The sequence below is a fragment of the Ctenopharyngodon idella genome, chromosome 2 (genome assembly GCF_019924925.1).
Source record: "Ctenopharyngodon idella isolate HZGC_01 chromosome 2, HZGC01, whole genome shotgun sequence".
Taxonomy (NCBI): domain Eukaryota; kingdom Metazoa; phylum Chordata; class Actinopteri; order Cypriniformes; family Xenocyprididae; genus Ctenopharyngodon; species Ctenopharyngodon idella.
This window is the reverse complement of record NC_067221.1, coordinates 20,638,104-20,654,911: the sequence shown is the minus strand read 5'-3', so window position 1 is coordinate 20,654,911 and position 16,808 is coordinate 20,638,104. Positions and strand designations below refer to the sequence as shown.

Genomic DNA, 16,808 nt, shown 5'->3' with positions numbered 1-16,808 from the left:
AGTTACAATTAAATAAAATGTATTATAGTTTAAATTACATGCAATTAGTTGAACTTAAGAGTGGATTTTGACCCACTTAGGACTTAAGTATATGTGTCATTTATAATTACTTTTATTGTCTTTGAAATGTAGTCAAAGTTTACTGCCGAATGTACTGACAAGCATTTATTACTGGTAGCCTATGTTATGTACTTTGTACTTTAAAGTAAAACTTTTAATGTTACATTATTACAATGTACACTTTTTAAAAGTGTACTTAAGTGTGTTAAGAAACATAGTCATGAAAGTGTACTCTCATGCAAGTACAATTAAGTGGCCATTTATTTCTTTAGTATTACATTATCTGCAAGTGCAGTTTGAAAAAAAAAAACCTCTTAATATTTGAAGTACACTACAAGTGCACATTTAAGAGCAATTTTTTTAAACAAAGGTTTGCATTTTTTATGTTTGTAGCAACTGGACTTAATGCAGTATACCTAATACAGTATATCATGTGTAAAGTCACTTGGTGGAGCTAACAATGAAAATTGCAGGAAGAATATCTAACAGTTTGACTAACATGCACTGTGTCACATAAAACAGCCGCAAGAAAATGCATGGCTTGCATGTGACACCCACCAAAAGAAAGACTTCAGTCATCTGAGGTGGTCCTGCATGACTGATGGGAGCAAACGTGCATAACTAGACTTCCACAACTATCAATGACAAAAGAAACATGCAGGTCCACTTTCCTTCAGCTAATAGTAGCCACACTGTAAAAAAGAATTGTTGGTTTAACTTAAAAAAGTAAGTTACCTGGTTGCCTTAAAATTTTGAGTTCATTGAAATTAAAAATTGGAGTTAATGAAGGCGATTGGTTTAATCAACAGAAACTCAAAATATTATGTTATCTGAACAAAATTAATTATCTAAGTTAACTTGACAAAAGAAAAAAAATGTTTTGATAACAAATCATAAAAATATTTTGGTAACACTTTCTATGAAGTCCATGCTTATAATGAATTATAGCCCCATTTATACTCATTTATAAGTAAGTATTACTATTCTATAAATATATGTATAAAGACTCATTAAGACCTATACTGCATTATAAGAACAGTTATAGTTACATTTATATTATTTTTAAATGTATATATAAGCCATGTATTTGCTTTTTCAATGCACATGGTCATAATGCATTATAAACTGATTTATAAATGATCAAGTGTAAAATAGTTCCAGAGACACTTGTTTGATGTACCAGTTAGTTATTAATAATTATGTCTTTAACGGCTAATGTTTGGATTAGAGGTCATGAATGGTAATTTTGATTTGTTAATTCTATTGTTAATATATATATATATATATATATATATATATATATATATATTTTTTTTTTTTTCTTTGCAGTGTTTTGCTAAAAAAAGATTTTTTTACTGTTTGTATTAATGATTTCTGTTTTTTTCCCATTATTTTTATTATTGTTCATTAGTTACACTCACAAGTAAACAACTTAAAATGTATAGTGAGCACATCTTCATGATTTCTTAAGGAAAATTGCATTCTGTGTTTCTATTTCATTTATAGAGATTAGTAACTGTATTATTATAAGTATTTATAAGAACACAACTTGGCTATTAATAACAAAATATTCACTTATTTCACAGAAATAAATCTGAATGACTAAAAAGTCATTGTAACTATAATATAATAGCATTATAGCGATGCAGCTTGCATCTTAATAAATACATTCATGGAAAAATACGACTGACTAATTAATACTTACAAATCAGTGTATAATGTATTATGAACATGTGCATTGAAAAAGAAAATGCCTGACTTATAAGTAATTATAAAACATAATATAAATGTAACTATAACTTCTTATAATGCAGTATAAGTCTCAATGAGTGTTTATAAATATGTTTATAAAATACTAATACTTACTTATAAATAAGTATAAACGGAGCTATAAGTCATTATAAGTATGGTCTTCATAGAAAGTGTTACCAATATTTTTTTTATAGTGCAGTTGCTTTTGCCAGTTTGTCTTTTATTTGATAGACTGTTTAGTACAGTGTGTAAAGCTAAATAAAATGTTAATTGTTGTTGTTTTTTTTCATCAGAATATTAGACAATTTGCATGTCCCAGTTCATCACCATTATGTTTGAAGAAGAAGAAAAAATTTAATTAAGATTTTGTTTTCAGTACAATTGTCACTATAGTTTTGTCCCCTAAAATCGCCCCACATTTTTTGCTCAACCTTATGTTGTGACTTTCCACCTTTAAAAACAATGATATATTTAGAGATCATGTAATTTATAAATTATGTAAATTAAATAATCTACGCATTTTTAAATTATATGAAGCCCAAACTTACTATGATTGGTTTGAAATAATGTGATTTATAAATAACTCGTGCAAGGCTATAACCACATAATATTTTAAGATATATGTCATTATCACATTTGTCAACCGCTAGTTTGGGGTGCGTCCCCTAATGTCTCTGACAGTTATAGCCCTGGTACTTTGGGTTTAAGAATAGGAAATGGCACAAATGGCACAGTTTCCTGAAAATGGGCCCTTTACAGTTTTCAAAAGCTTTCAGTTCTGCGAACTCATTTAAATGTAACCAATTTTAAATGGTGTCTCTGAGAGAGGAAACTACAGCAGTCAACATTTGAAGTGGATCAAAACCTTTCATCAAAGTTGTCCTAAAACCTTCTTCTTAGGACAGCTTAGTTCTTAGGACAACTTTGATGAACTTTTGTGATCCACTTCAAATGTTGACTACTATATATTAGCATATAAAACATTTCACTGATTATGACTTTAAAGTGCTTATTAGATTAGTTAGATGTATATGGGTTTGCCTCCAGGAAAATAAATGCACATTTGTAAAGCCCTAAGTAAATAAAATAAAATAAACCAAACCCAATTCTGAACCAAGTCTTTTGATTTATTATTTGCTTATGCCAATAAATTTGTCACTTATATGGTTATTTTACTAGCTCAATCATAACATACATGATAGTCTGTGTTGAAATTACTGTAATTTTGCAATTTCAGTTTCCTTCATAATTGTATCCAGATTTTGTCTAAAGTTTAAGCTCAAATATATTCACAGTATGTGCACTATAGCATTTGTATATGCTTGTATGCACGTTTATATACCACATGTTGAATCATCAGTGATGTAAGAGAAGGTTGTAAATCATGTGCATTGTATTCTGCTGCAGTAAACCCATAATTAGGAAGCAAAATGGCCTTATCAATCCTTCTTCAAAGAGACCACAAATCAAGCAAAGCTGAATACTAGGGATAAAGACTGATTGCTGGTCCATGAGAAATTCAAACATGAATCCAAGTCGTAAACAACAAAAGTATGATTCATAAACCCAAGATACACACACAAATTTGTTCATCTACTAGTACACATTATCAAACAGACACGTATTCTCTGTGTTGGATAGAAATGGGGCTAGGGTCAGGTTTGCTGTTTCTACTGTGTCATCCTTATGCAAGTTAACGTTTAACTGGAGGAGGCCCAAAGCTTTCTGATTTACGTTTTTTGGAAATCTGCTTTGACTTCAACAAAACTCACAAATTTTTATTTTTAGACCTCAGGTTGTGAAGGTCATGACAAAGGTTTATTTAGTTGTAGGGATCAGCCTCTTATAAAATCATTTGTGTTTTCTTTGGCTCACTCACTGGCTTTTCAGCCAGTTGAAAAACATTGACTGTGATTAAAAATTCAGAGGCAACGTCACCCCATCCTGAGTCTCAGCTTAAATAGAAGGCACAGGGAGACAGAATGATCTTTCAGGAAAATAGGAAATAATCTCACTGCCATATGGCAGTGGACAGTGGTGTAGTTATAGCTAATAGTTAGTTTTGTGTTTTGAAGAGTAGGACACTGGAGAGCTACAGTATGAAGTCAGAGCTAATGATATTAGCAGCCATGGCCCAATCACTCCACACACACACACACACACAAAACGGTCTTGGGCAACCTTGTTGTTTTGGTCTCTTTGGATTTTTTTTAAATCAAAGAAGCTGTCATTGGTAAATGGAGGGTTATTTTGTCATAGTGACCACAGTGTGTCAGATCTAGTGGACACTACTCCATAATCTAAAAGGGCAAGCTGCCACTTGAATTTCAAAAGAATGGTAAAATATAAATAGTGTTGCATCATCTCATCCAAAAAATATCATTTTTCTTTTCTTATTATCATTTAAAAGTTCTTATTAGTGGTGTTTGCTAAGGCAAGCATCAGTTTGACTATTGCTCAGACTTAAGTATGTATTAATATGGTAGTTTGCTATTCCGAATTCAGCCCATTCCGACGCATTCCCCGCCCCACAGCTTCTTCTGATTGGTCCACTGTTCTGAAACTGACATTTATTAGTTGTGTTGCATTGCATGTCATATGCTGAACTTCTTTTATCTTGACACTCCTTCTAAAAAGTGCATCCCTCGTGTGCAAGATGCCAAAAAAGGAGGGAGTGGCGGTGTATTTTTTTTTTTTTTTTTTTTTTTTGCAATTTTCTGTAACTTTTAAGCTCCAAAAGCACATAAATGATTCAATATATTCTGAATTCATTACATTTTTTATGTGAAAAAACAGAACTGTAAATTGTCGATTAAATTGTCAAAATTGTCAAACCTCAATTGTCCTCGCCATTAGAAAATGGCATGCACACACAACAATGTTTCTTTCATTAAGCTACATAAGCCTAGCTCACTGAACGACATGCACAGGAGAAGAAAAAACTCTACATAAATCTCAATGATCCTTAAGTATATCGTCACTGTGGTATGTCAAACCACACAGCCTGGTCTCATTGTTAATACGTAGGTATTAATACGTAACATAGAAGAGTACAAAAGCTACTTTTTGGATAGGCCTATATATAGTTCCCTTTCAAGAGCATTCACTCACATTGTGTAGCTACGCTCTGGGAACTCCTCCCCTTCTCCGAACTCCTGAAATCTCATAGGATAACACCAGTTCAGACAGGACCACTTTGGCAAGTTACTGGAGTTTATTGAACACATTTTATCTTTGGCGGTATGGTTCCTTATGGGGGTTCTTGCTCCAAAATTAATTGAACATACAAGAGCTTTAACATTAACCGCCCGGAACCATCAGCTTGAAAATACATAGACAATTAAGACACTTAGTAATGTCTTTAAAAAAGCGAACATGGTAATCGTGTAGATATGGCAGTGGGACGTCTATACTGTAGCTTGGTTATGAGGATGAGTGTCTCTCAGCAGTGAGGTCCCATGCCAGCCGGGACTTGAAAGCCTTAGTGATCTGAAACAAAAGACGACAACCAGAAGGTGCACAGTAATATGCTCATGCTTATAATGTGGAGGGAGGGAGGGTTGCGAGCAGTTTGAGCATACTTACCGAGCAGTAATGCCACGTATATATGTCCCATGTCTAATAGGAGAATGGTAGTGATTGGAGCGATTTGACAGCTGACCGCATCAGCTGGTCGCAGCACTATGCCTGACTCGAACGTTGCGCTCGATTAAAATAAACTGGCCAATTGTCATTAATTATGCAAATCGCATGCAAATAATGATGAGCTTGTGCACAGTATATAATGTGGTAGGAGCAACAATTGCCTCTGAATCTTGTCCTTCATGCTGCCATCGTCGAAAACGCACCAGTGGAAACTACTACTTCTTCACCGCATCTGATGGCTACATTCTGCAGAAACTGTGTGGGCCCCATCAACCCGCTGGACCCGCTCGAGCACTGTATTGTCTGCCTGGGCCTAGCCCACGCTGCCGAGTCGGACTGTGTTCACTATGCTGACCTCCTGGTACGTGTCTTGAGATCTCGGAGGAACATCGCTCATGGCTTAATGGGGACAAGGCCCACTGCCACCAACGAGCCACTGGTGGGGACAAAGGTGACAACTCGGCTCCGGGCCATCGCCCTCTGCCATCGCCCCATTCCCCAGTCCTTTTCTCGGACTAGAGCTTTTGCCCCACTCCCGGGGATTCGACTGATCTGACTGTCCTACCAAGAGTAGGAGAGAGCTCGCTGGAGGGCCGGCCCCAAGCACCGCATCCTGCATTATGTTCCCTTTGTTCCTGCAGGCAACAAATGCAATGTTCAGGTTTCTGTTTGTTCAATAAAAACACAAACACCCTCACAGAAAGAGCTGTTTCTTCCTCATACTATCAATACTGTGTTACTCACCCTGCCTCATAGCAGCGCAGAGCCGCAGTCTGTGCCTGTTGTGGCCTCCCAGTGTTTTTGGTATGCCAGCAGCCCTCCGCCGCCCACGGCGCCATCCTCGGATAAGCTTGTGGAGTTTATCCTCCACGAGCCGTTTCCCCGCCAGCACGTTTAGCCTTGCCGGGGCAAGGTACCAGTCTACAAACGTCGACCAGAGAGATTTGGTCACTATGTCAGTTTCTAGACGCATGGAGAGCTATTCCAGGCATTTCGAATTAGCTGCTGGACATAATAGAATGCGAGTATTCTCTTCAGTTCAAATGCAGACCACCCCGCTTCAATAGCGTGGTTCCGTCACTGACATTACCTTAAAATGCCCTGTTTTGAGACAGGAGGTTCACAGCCTGCTCGCAAAAGGAGCGATAGAGTAAGTCCCTCGAGCAAGCTGGTTTTACAGCCACTATTTTGTGGTGGCCAAGAGAGATGGGGGACTCCGTCCGATCCTGGACCTGAGACCCATCAACTGAGCACTTCACAAGCACGTGTTCAGGATGACGATGCTAAAGCAGATCCTGGCACAAATTCGTCCCGGGGACTGGTTTGCATCCGTAGATCTGAAAGATGCATACTTCCATATTCAGATAGCACAGCGCCACAGACACTTTCTTTGCTTTCGAGGGCACAGCATACCAGTATTCAGTGGTCCCATTCGGCTGGCTTTAGCCATCCCGGTTCGGTTTGATTCGAGACTGCTTTGGGAGGGCGGAGGTGGATCTGTTTGCGACGAGTGAGAACACACACTGCCCGCTGTTCTTTTTGCTATCTCACTCCCCGCTGATAGGGGGCACTCTGTCCGAGAGCAAGACTTTACGCGTTCCCTCCGGTAAAGATTTTGCCTCTGGTGTTATGCAAAATCAGGGAGGAGAGAGCATCGGTGATCCTCATTGCCCAAAACTGGCTGAATCAGCCTTGGTTTCCGAGGTTATCGACCCGACGAGCTGTCCCGTGTCGGATGTTTTACATTTCCTGCAGCATAAGCTGGATAACGGGAGCCTGTTATCCACACTAAAAGGTTATGTGGCTGCTATTGCTTCATTTTGTTCCACGGTTGACAGGCAATCGATCGGGAGGCACGTGCTTGTGATCAGATTTCTCAGAGGGGCGAAGAGATTACATTCATCTGAATATGAATGACACACGAGAACAAACCTCTTCCGGAAGCTCAAATGTGCTATGTATGTAACACACGAGAATGAACCTCATTGGTTACACAGCACTTTTGAGCTGTTCATCATAAAAAGCGATTAAGTCTCTTCAGAAAATTTGGACTTAACTGCTTGATACATATGGTGTGTACATTCACACATACTCAAGTAGTGATGACAATATATTTTACTAGATGGTTGCACCAAATTATTCTTGAAAATGGAAAGGACATTTTTCAAAGCCAACATGAATACAAAGAGAAATAACAATGATGAATTTGACATAAGTAGATTTTCAAAAGATTTTCTAAATTTTATTTATCATGGTCAATCTTATTAGGGCCCAAGCACCGATGGTGTGAGGACCCTATTATAATTGCTCGGTCTATTATTCTTCTCCGAAATGAATCGCATTTTTGAGGGCCTAAACATGCTTGAAAACTCATGAAACTTTGCACACGTGTCAGAAGTGGTGAAAATTTACGTCTGATATGGGTTTCAGAATTAGGTGTGGCAAAATGGCTCAATAGCGCCACTTACAAAATTTCAATGTAGTTTTTGCCATTTCCAGACATTGTACTTTAATGAACTCCTCCCAGAGATTTTATCAGATAAACATCATATTTGGTCAGTCTAATCTAAAGACCTTTGCAACATTAAATTGTGAAGATCTTGAGTTTTTGCTGAAGGGTGTGTCTGTGGCAGCCTGACAAAATTCTATGTTTCGCCATGAAACAGGAAGCTGTTGTAAGCCAGGCATACAATGTCCAACCTGCCCCAAACTTCATGTTTTATTAGAGTCCTGGCCTGAAGACATCTACATGCCAATATTCAGTTAGTCATAACACCACCTGTTAGCAACAGGAAATAGCATGCTTTACAATGTAATTTACTCCCTGAAACACACTTAAATATGCCATGAAGAACCAAACATACTTGAAACACATTAAATCATGCAACACTTGGTTAAGTGCTAACGTATGCGATTAACGCCAGGAAACAGAAAGTTGTTGTAACTCAGGCATACAATGTCCAATCTGCCCCAAACTTTACATGTTTGAGAACAGTCCTGCCCTGAACACATCTACATGATAATATTCAGTTATAGTAATAGCGCCACCCACTGGCAACAGGAAATGACATGTTTAACACTGTGATGCACTACTAGCAACACACTGAAATATGCAATTGAGAGCTAAACATGCTACAAACATTCTAAAACATGCTAGCGACATTTAGCTGAGTGTTAAAGCATGCTATTATCGTCATGAAATAGGAAGTTGTTGTAACTCAAGCATACAATGTCCGATCTGCCTCAAACTTCACATTTGATAAGTGCCATAGCTGGCCTGAAGACTACATGCCAAAATTTAGTTATAGTCATAGCACCACCAGCTTGTAGCAGGAAGTGTGGCAAGTAGTCCTCCTATATTTATATACTTAAATGCATATTGCCCACCTGCCATTGAGCATTTATCATGCTCCAGTCCAAAAACTCTTTTGACAGATGATGTTGATGCATGATGTGAATATAGCTGAAATGTTGTGGTATTACTTGTGCATTTCAATCGTTTATATACTTATTAAGACAGCGTAGGGATTTATAAAGGTCTATATGAGGTCACCATCATCCTGTTTAATGTTCAACAGACTGAGGGGGCGTATAAAAGAAGTTCAAAACTGTGGGCGTCTTACTCTAGTGAGGACCATAGCAGTCTTAGCGTCAAAGAAACAACCATGTTGCTGCTTTTACTGTCGCTCCTTCTGGTGTCGTCTCAGTCTCATTCCTTCCCTACAGAACCCACCTTGCCTGAACATCAGACAGAAACTCGGTTACACTTTGCAGCTTTGGACGAAGTTAGGCTTTTGGCAAACGGCCTCCTACAGCTGGGCCATAGCCTGAGGGACTTTGTACAGAATACCAAGAACCAGATCAATAATATTTTCCAAAAGCTCAATATCTTTGACAAATCCTTCTACCAACTTTCTGTGCTGACCAGCGAAATCAAGGAGGAGGAGGAAGAACTGAAGAAGACCACTGTGATCTTAAAGGCAAATAATGAGGAAATAAAGAGTCTGTCACTGGAGATCAACTCCAAAGTGGAAGATATTATAAAAGAGAGGAATCATCTGAGGAGGCAGGTGGGCGGCTTGGAGGAGAAGTTAAGTGGTCTGTCCAAGAGTTTGCTCTCAGCTGAGCAGCTTGCAGAAATTTCCACACTCAAGGTATGACCAGATCTGTAAAGTTTTAATGTCTTTTATGAATTTGCTCAAATGCAAACATCTAAATCATCTGGCTTGTTTTCATTTGGCGCATGTAAAGAGTTATTGACATTTATTAAGGGTTCACAATTTATGGCTCTTTTTCAATGCATGATTGTGAAATTGAATTGAATCGGCCACATGTTTTCCATGTGTTGAAGTGGAATTTGAAAAGACAGGAAAGAGGAATTTACTCAGTTGCAATTAAAAAAAAAAAAATCCTACAATATTTTATTACGCCACATTTTGGACAAAACATTCATATTTACAACATTCTATTTAACAAAATATGTCTATTTATACCCTGATATGTAATATATATATATATATATATATATATGAATAGAAATATTGGTTACACTTTATTTTAAGGTGTCCTTGTTACAGTGTAATTATACAAAGTACTGAATAATATTAATTAACTACATGGGTTACATAGTATAAAGTTTGGATTAGGGTTAGTTACATGTAATTATGCATAATATAGTAATTACTACAGTAACTACATGTAATGTGTTACAAAGACACTGTAAAATAAAGTGTTACCTAAATATTTCTCTAAACTAAGGTAAAATTAACAGGGCCATTTCGCCATACAGGACCACAAAAAAATATCCGCCACATTATTATATATAACTTTCTAAAAAAAAATTATATTGACAATCTTATGATTATTTTGGCTCAAATTTTAAGACTTTTCTGAAGGGAAAGGCAATTTAATGTATAATAAAAAATAAGTCAAGACAAAGAAGACAAATAAAAACAAATGTTCAACATACAAAGAAATTCTTTAAAAAAAATTTTTTTTTAAAGTTTAGCATTTTATAGAGGGTGGTAACAATTTAGATCATATTGGTTCACTTGACCCTAAAAGTTTAGGAACCAGCTAATTAACCATTATAGGAAATGTGTTCTCCTCCCATGGTCCAAAAATGATGTGAAATGTATATTATTATATTACATGCAGAAAAACAAAAGGTACTGGTAATTTTCTGCCAGTAAATTTTCTTTTAAGTTAAAAACACAACACAAAAAAATCTTCATATTAACATAGTATATTGCAATACAGGTATACATTTTATAATTCATGCATTAATTCAATCCCAATTTGATTTGAAATATCCTGTTTGCTACCTCAGTACAAATTCAGGAATTGAATTCATAATTCAGTTTTGAATGGCGCATAACCCTGCCAGGTTTACAATTATGTTTGACAACAATAAAACAAGACCACAGAGAAAACATCTGCGGGCTCTAGCAGATGTGAATTCTAAGTGTTCATACCGTGGCCAAGTTGCTCAGTTGTTGTTGTTGTTGTTGTCTATTAGGAGATAATCCACACCCAGGAAAAGAGCATCACTGATCTGCTAAAGGCTGTGAATGAGCAAAGTGAGCAGCTCAACAACCAAAGGACCAAGATCAAGGGCCTGGAAAATAAAGTACAGTATAAGATACCATTTAAGATAATTATAGCTATGATATGTGCTGTCAGCGTGTAACCCATCCTGCACAGTGAATGATATTTTTAATCATGTGGCTTATTGAAGATATGGGACTTTTCATTCAGAAAACAATAAAATGGGCAAAAATATACTATAGACCTACAGTAAAAGAGGGACCTGAGCCAGATATGGGATTTGGAAACTCCCTTAAGTGCCGTTCACACCAAGAGCAATAACTATATTAGCATCCACACCAACACACAATAACATTCTGTTTATTATAAACCTGCGCTGCAGTTGTCATCTTAAAGTCGGCATGAAAGGGAAGTTATGATAGTCTTTTCTTCCCTAATATACATATATTCCCTGATATACAGTATATCTGAGTGAAACGGCTTCTTGAACAGGATGATAAATGTAGGGCGGGACTTTATTTTGTCTAACAGGAATTGATTGGATGGTTGTGGTTTGCTATTGCTGTGATATCAGGTGAGTGACAGGTTGTCCCGCCTTTGCAACAGTAAACACGTAAACAAGAGATGAGCTGCAAGGGAAGGGAATTCCCTTTATAATTATTTTAAGGAAATAATTATTTTAATTAAAGATTATGAGGACACATGAATAATAATAATAAAAAAAAAATGGTATGTGCACAAATAAATCATTTATAATAAATACTGCAATATTCCATAAAAATAAGAATTGTCCATTTTAATTTCATGGTCACTTTAAATGCTCAAGCAATACAGCAAAAAAGTAATTCCTACAATTGTTCCTCTGTGTTGTTGACTCTGCTATTCTCATAAAATGAGAATAATTATTAAAACTTCATAGTTTATTTTATAGTTATTGTCCTTGGAGTGAATGGCCTTTTTATGAGCATTTTCAATTGCTATCTAGCTCAGCATCCAGGAAACTGCTGAAAACTTGCAGAAGAACCGCCAAACCAACAGCCTCTCAGGATACCTTCCGTACTTCACATCCGATGGGAGCTTCTCAAGCGGTAGGGGATGCAGGAATGATTGGCTTTGAAAAATTTTGCTGCATCTGTTCAGTTGTATACCAGAATTTCGCGTTGTGTTATAGATCTTCCAGAAGATTGCGGTGAGGTCTTCAGCCGAGGACAGAAATTCAGCGGCCTGTATGCTATTAAACCACACGAGTCAGAAACCTTTCTTGTGAATTGTGAATTCACCGAGGGTAAGAATAAAGCATATTTTATTTCTCACATCTCTGAATTCCTAAAACAGCCAGAGGTGTTTCCCTTTCCACCAGAAAGACTCATTAAACTTTGAAATGACAATCGCTGCTGGTCTGTCATCTACAGAGGGAGTGTTTACTGTCATCCAGCGCAGACATGACGGCTCTGTGGACTTTGACCAGTCCTGGGAGAAGTATGAGGATGGATTTGGAAACTTCAGCAGTGAGTTAAATCGAGGATGTTGTGCACATAGTAAATGTGTTCAGTCTGTGATTATAGTGTGGAGCACAATGGAGTGCTCTGTGTTTGGTGTTTTAGCATCACATTTTACTACATAATTTCACAGTATGTCCAATTTTACCAGCATTCCACTTTTATAAAGTTGCCTTCCTTGTCCTAATCTGTTCTCACGAGAAATCCAGGCACAACATCTTTCACAATACTTACTGAAGAAATATAGTATCTAGTCATGCATGTGTTTGCAGCCATTGTGTCAAAGTATATTTGAAATTCATACTTATAATTTTAATAAGTAAACACAAAATTTCACTAATAATGTAATTACTTTGCTGTTTCTTTGTAATTAGTTTCTGAGTGAAAATGGTTTCAAAGTAAATCCAACTCTATTCCGACGCCCCATGACGCTTTGCGCGAATTATGGGTGTAACTTCCGTTAAGCTGTAAACAGTCAGTGAAAGGCTCGCTTTATGAACGCAATAATACGTTTTATTTTTAAACTGGGTACAATGAGATGACATTATTCTACTCACCCTTCAACCAACAAACCTTAAAAGGACATTTAAAAGTGTAAAAAGCATCAACAAGTTACTTTCAACAGGCCATGAAAAAGCGCGATTCTTTCCACAACAATAACGGACGGGTTAAATATAACTATAGTGATATATATCTGTATTGTGTAATATACGTTGCCTTAATAAAAAATGTTCATGAACTTAAGCATTGCGTGATACTATTTCAAAGTGATTTCCATCATTTTTACAGAAATTGTATTTACCTGTGAAAACAACCCTGGAAAGAGACGTGAGGCTTTGAGGAGAAAAACGAGAGATTCTTCGTGCATTCCAGTGAATTATTAATGGGATATATCGTAAATTATATTGGGAGAACAGACCACAAATGTGCAGTATATGTTGTCCTTTTTCATACTATTACAGCGGTATTCAAAGGGATAAAAGAAAATAATCACGAGGATAGAAAGCAGCGACTGAAAAGAGCTCTTGCCATAGATATTCTTGTTATAACATGTTATGTTAAAATACCAAGCGTTACGTTATTCTCATGATGTCTGAATATAAAACATGAAAGAAAAATTGACAGCTCATTCAGTCAAACTGACGGATAAGCTTTATTTGTAGGGCAACCTTATGATTTAAAACGATTCGTTTCAGTCTTTTTAAATGGAAGTTCCCCAAACCGGAAGTGCAACCCATAATTCGAAACGCAGTAGGCTAGTCAGGAATAAGGTGGATTAGCATTGAAAAGAAAGTGAGCATTTTCTTAGAGTAATAAATATTGCATGTAAATTTGCTTATACACATTTTAAAATAATACTTTTTAATAGTTTTATCTAACTACATTATAGCATTATTAAAAAGAATGTTTATCAAGAAAATTTTAAATAACGCTTATTGTAAATTATCTCACATCATATATATTATGCTATTGGAATACTATAATATCCTAAAGTAATATTCCAATTTCTAATACTGAAGTACAGAGAGCTATCTCAGATGTCTGTGTTTGATAGGTGAGTTCTGGCTGGGGCTGAAGAAGATCTATGCTGTTGCCCGTCAGGGACATTCTCTCCTGCATGTCCAGATAGAGGACTGGAGGAAGGAGAAGCATTTCATGACTTATCAGTATATCCTGAAGGATGCTGCCTCCAACTACACCATCCATCTGAAGCTGCAGTCGGCTGAATCCAGCTCTGCTGTGGATGAACACAGTGGCTTCAGTTTCTCCACTAAAGACCACAACGATGGAAACTATGATCCAAACTGTGCTCAAGATTACACAGGTACAGTACATGCGATCATTTACAGACCTGCCAGCTAACAAAAATATGTTCCAAGAACATTTCGCTAACATTCCCATTAAGTTATGAAAGCATTATTTTTTTAATGTTCTTTGAATGTTCAAAATGTGCAGTTTTTTAAGTGTTTTAAAGCATTTTTTAATGGTTATACAAACATTAAGGGAACATTCCATTTTGCAAACATTATGGGAACATAACATTCTGTAGTAACAATTAAAAAAAATGTTTAAGATGAACATCCAACTAAAACATTTTAGATAAAAAGTTCCATGAACAATGTACAGTACAGTAGGCCATAAATAATGTTTTTAATGTTAACATTTTAAGAACATTAATAAAGGCCTGATAACTTGGAATGAACGTCTGTTAACGCTACTGGAAGAACGTTTGTTCATACCTTTGAGAGAACCTTGCCAGAACGTTCTGAGAATGTTCACTGTTTTCATGCCTTTATCATTGAGTGATGCTGTGCAAAACTAATACATCAAGTACCTGCTTTGCCTGTTCCTGTGTCAAAATAGACTCTTTAGATAAAATCCCAGTGTTTTTTGCATTATATGCTTTTTTTGTATGCATGGAAATTGCAAACTAAATTTATATTTCTGTACACGACTGTTGCTGTTTCCTTTAGGTGGGTGGTGGTTTAGCATTTGTGGCGACATTAACCTGAATGGCAAGTGTATTCAGAGCAGACCTCGTAAAAAGGGAACCCACTGGAAACCTGGCAGGGGAACCACCAGCTTCAAGGCCTCAAAAATCTCCATTAGTCATCTCACAAAGCCACAAACCCCTTAATATAAACAGTATGTGCAGAAACACATACTATCAGGGACTATCAGAGCTCCAATACACATTCATGCTGTATACTGGTTTTTACAAAGTAACCTTTTAATAGAGATGACAATGTTTGTTGAGTATGAACATATAAATAAGTATGTTGAAGTAAAAAAGTAAAAATGTGACATTTACATTATGATTAGGCCACTGGACTCCATATGATTCAGTTTCTCCACCAGTCATCTTAATTACAATGCATTGAGTCCAACCATGTAGGAAACCTCTCATTTAACCTTGTGAGAGCCAGTTTCATCCATGTGTTTAAATGAGTCACATTGACTTCAAGATGTCATAAGCACAGCTGTACAGCGATCGGTCATTTTCTAAAAAATAAATAAATAAAAAAAAAATAAAAAAAAAATAAATGTATATACTTTATATAAACAAATGATCGCCTTGAAGTGGTTCCGCCAAAACCGCACTTCCGTATTCTTCCAAAAGCTTACGCTGTATGTCCTACGCCTTCCCTATTCTACTTACGGAAAAAACGGAACTGGTGCCACGTTCGTTCCGTAAGTTGAATACGGAAGGTGTAGGATATTCAGCGTAAGCTTTTTGAAGAATACGGAAGTGCGGTTTTGGCGGAACCACTTGAAGGCGATCATTTGTTTATATAAAAAAATTTTAGAAAATGACCGATCGTTTCGCTAGATAAGACCCTTATTCCTCGTCTGGTATGGTTTAAAGCCCTTTGAAGCTCCACTGAAACTATAATTTTTTACCTTCAACCGTTTGGAGACCATTGAAGTCCACTATATGGAGAAAAATCCTGGAATGTTTTCCTCAAAAACCTTCATTTCTTTTCGACTAAGAAAGAAATACATAAATATCTTGGATGACATGGGGGTGAGTAAATTATCATGAAATTTTAATTGGAAAATGAACTAATCCTTTAAATTCAAAATTACATTTCAGTTAAAGTATTTGGTTTGGTTTTTTGGTTTGTTTTTTTAACATCTTGTGTGTGTATATATATATATATATATATATATATATATATATATATATATATGATAGCAAGCACATCAGTGGAATCCACAGTAATAGAGAGAGAAAGATAGAGAACAAGGATGTGCATAGCTGATGCAACATCGCCCTCTTCTGAACATTGACAATAATTGCAGTCCTTTTTTTAATTAAAGTTTGTTAAAATAATACATACACTGATCAGCCACAACATAAAAACCACTGACAGGTGGAGTGAGAGTAACATTATATTATTGCATTATGATTATATGGTTACAATGGCACCTGTCAAAGGATAGAATATATTAGGCAGCAAGTGAACAGTCAGTTCTTGAATTTCATATGTTTGGAAGCAGGAAAAATGGGACTAGGGCCAAATAGTGATGGCTACACGACTGGGTTATAGCATCTCTAAAACAGCAAGTCTTTGTTGATCCTGGAACAACATTCCAATCAACCAATCAGATTTGAGGGACACGTTTATGTCAAATTTAGGCTTACAACCAGGGTTAGTTGCTTCTACATCAGTATAATTAATCTGTCATTCCCCTCTGATTTTAGGGATAAGTTTTGGGAAGGGTTAGATTAGGGGTCAGGATATGTTCAGGGCTAAATTTTCAGACAGGACTGTTGTTCCAGGATCAACAACAATGTTGGAA

At 36.5% G+C, this 16,808-nt stretch overlaps 1 protein-coding gene across 1 annotated transcript; it reads left to right on the top strand.

The window, feature by feature from the left end:
• Positions 1 to 9,064: 9,064 nt before the first annotated feature.
• LOC127523280 (angiopoietin-related protein 3-like) lies at positions 9,065 to 16,106 on the top strand. The gene is made up of 7 exons (XM_051913810.1): positions 9,065 to 9,611; positions 10,976 to 11,086; positions 11,990 to 12,092; positions 12,176 to 12,289; positions 12,417 to 12,512; positions 14,059 to 14,328; positions 14,978 to 16,106. The coding sequence occupies exons 1-7, from the start codon at positions 9,123 to 9,125 to the stop codon at positions 15,139 to 15,141; spliced, it is 1,347 nt and encodes a 448-aa protein (XP_051769770.1). The 5' UTR covers positions 9,065 to 9,122; the 3' UTR covers positions 15,142 to 16,106.
• The last annotated feature ends 702 nt before the right edge of the window (positions 16,107 to 16,808 follow it).

Excerpts from the sequence above, each read along its gene's own strand:
- LOC127523280 (XM_051913810.1), top strand. The coding sequence starts at position 9,123 with ATGTTGCTGCTTTTACTGTCGCTCCTTCTGGTGTCGTCTCAGTCTCAT. Across the intron at positions 12,513-14,058 it reads TGGATTTGGAAACTTCAGCA|GTGAGTTCTGGCTGGGGCTG; the intron begins GTGAGTTAAATC and ends TGTGTTTGATAG. Across the intron at positions 14,329-14,977 it reads CTGTGCTCAAGATTACACAG|GTGGGTGGTGGTTTAGCATT; the intron begins GTACAGTACATG and ends TGTTTCCTTTAG.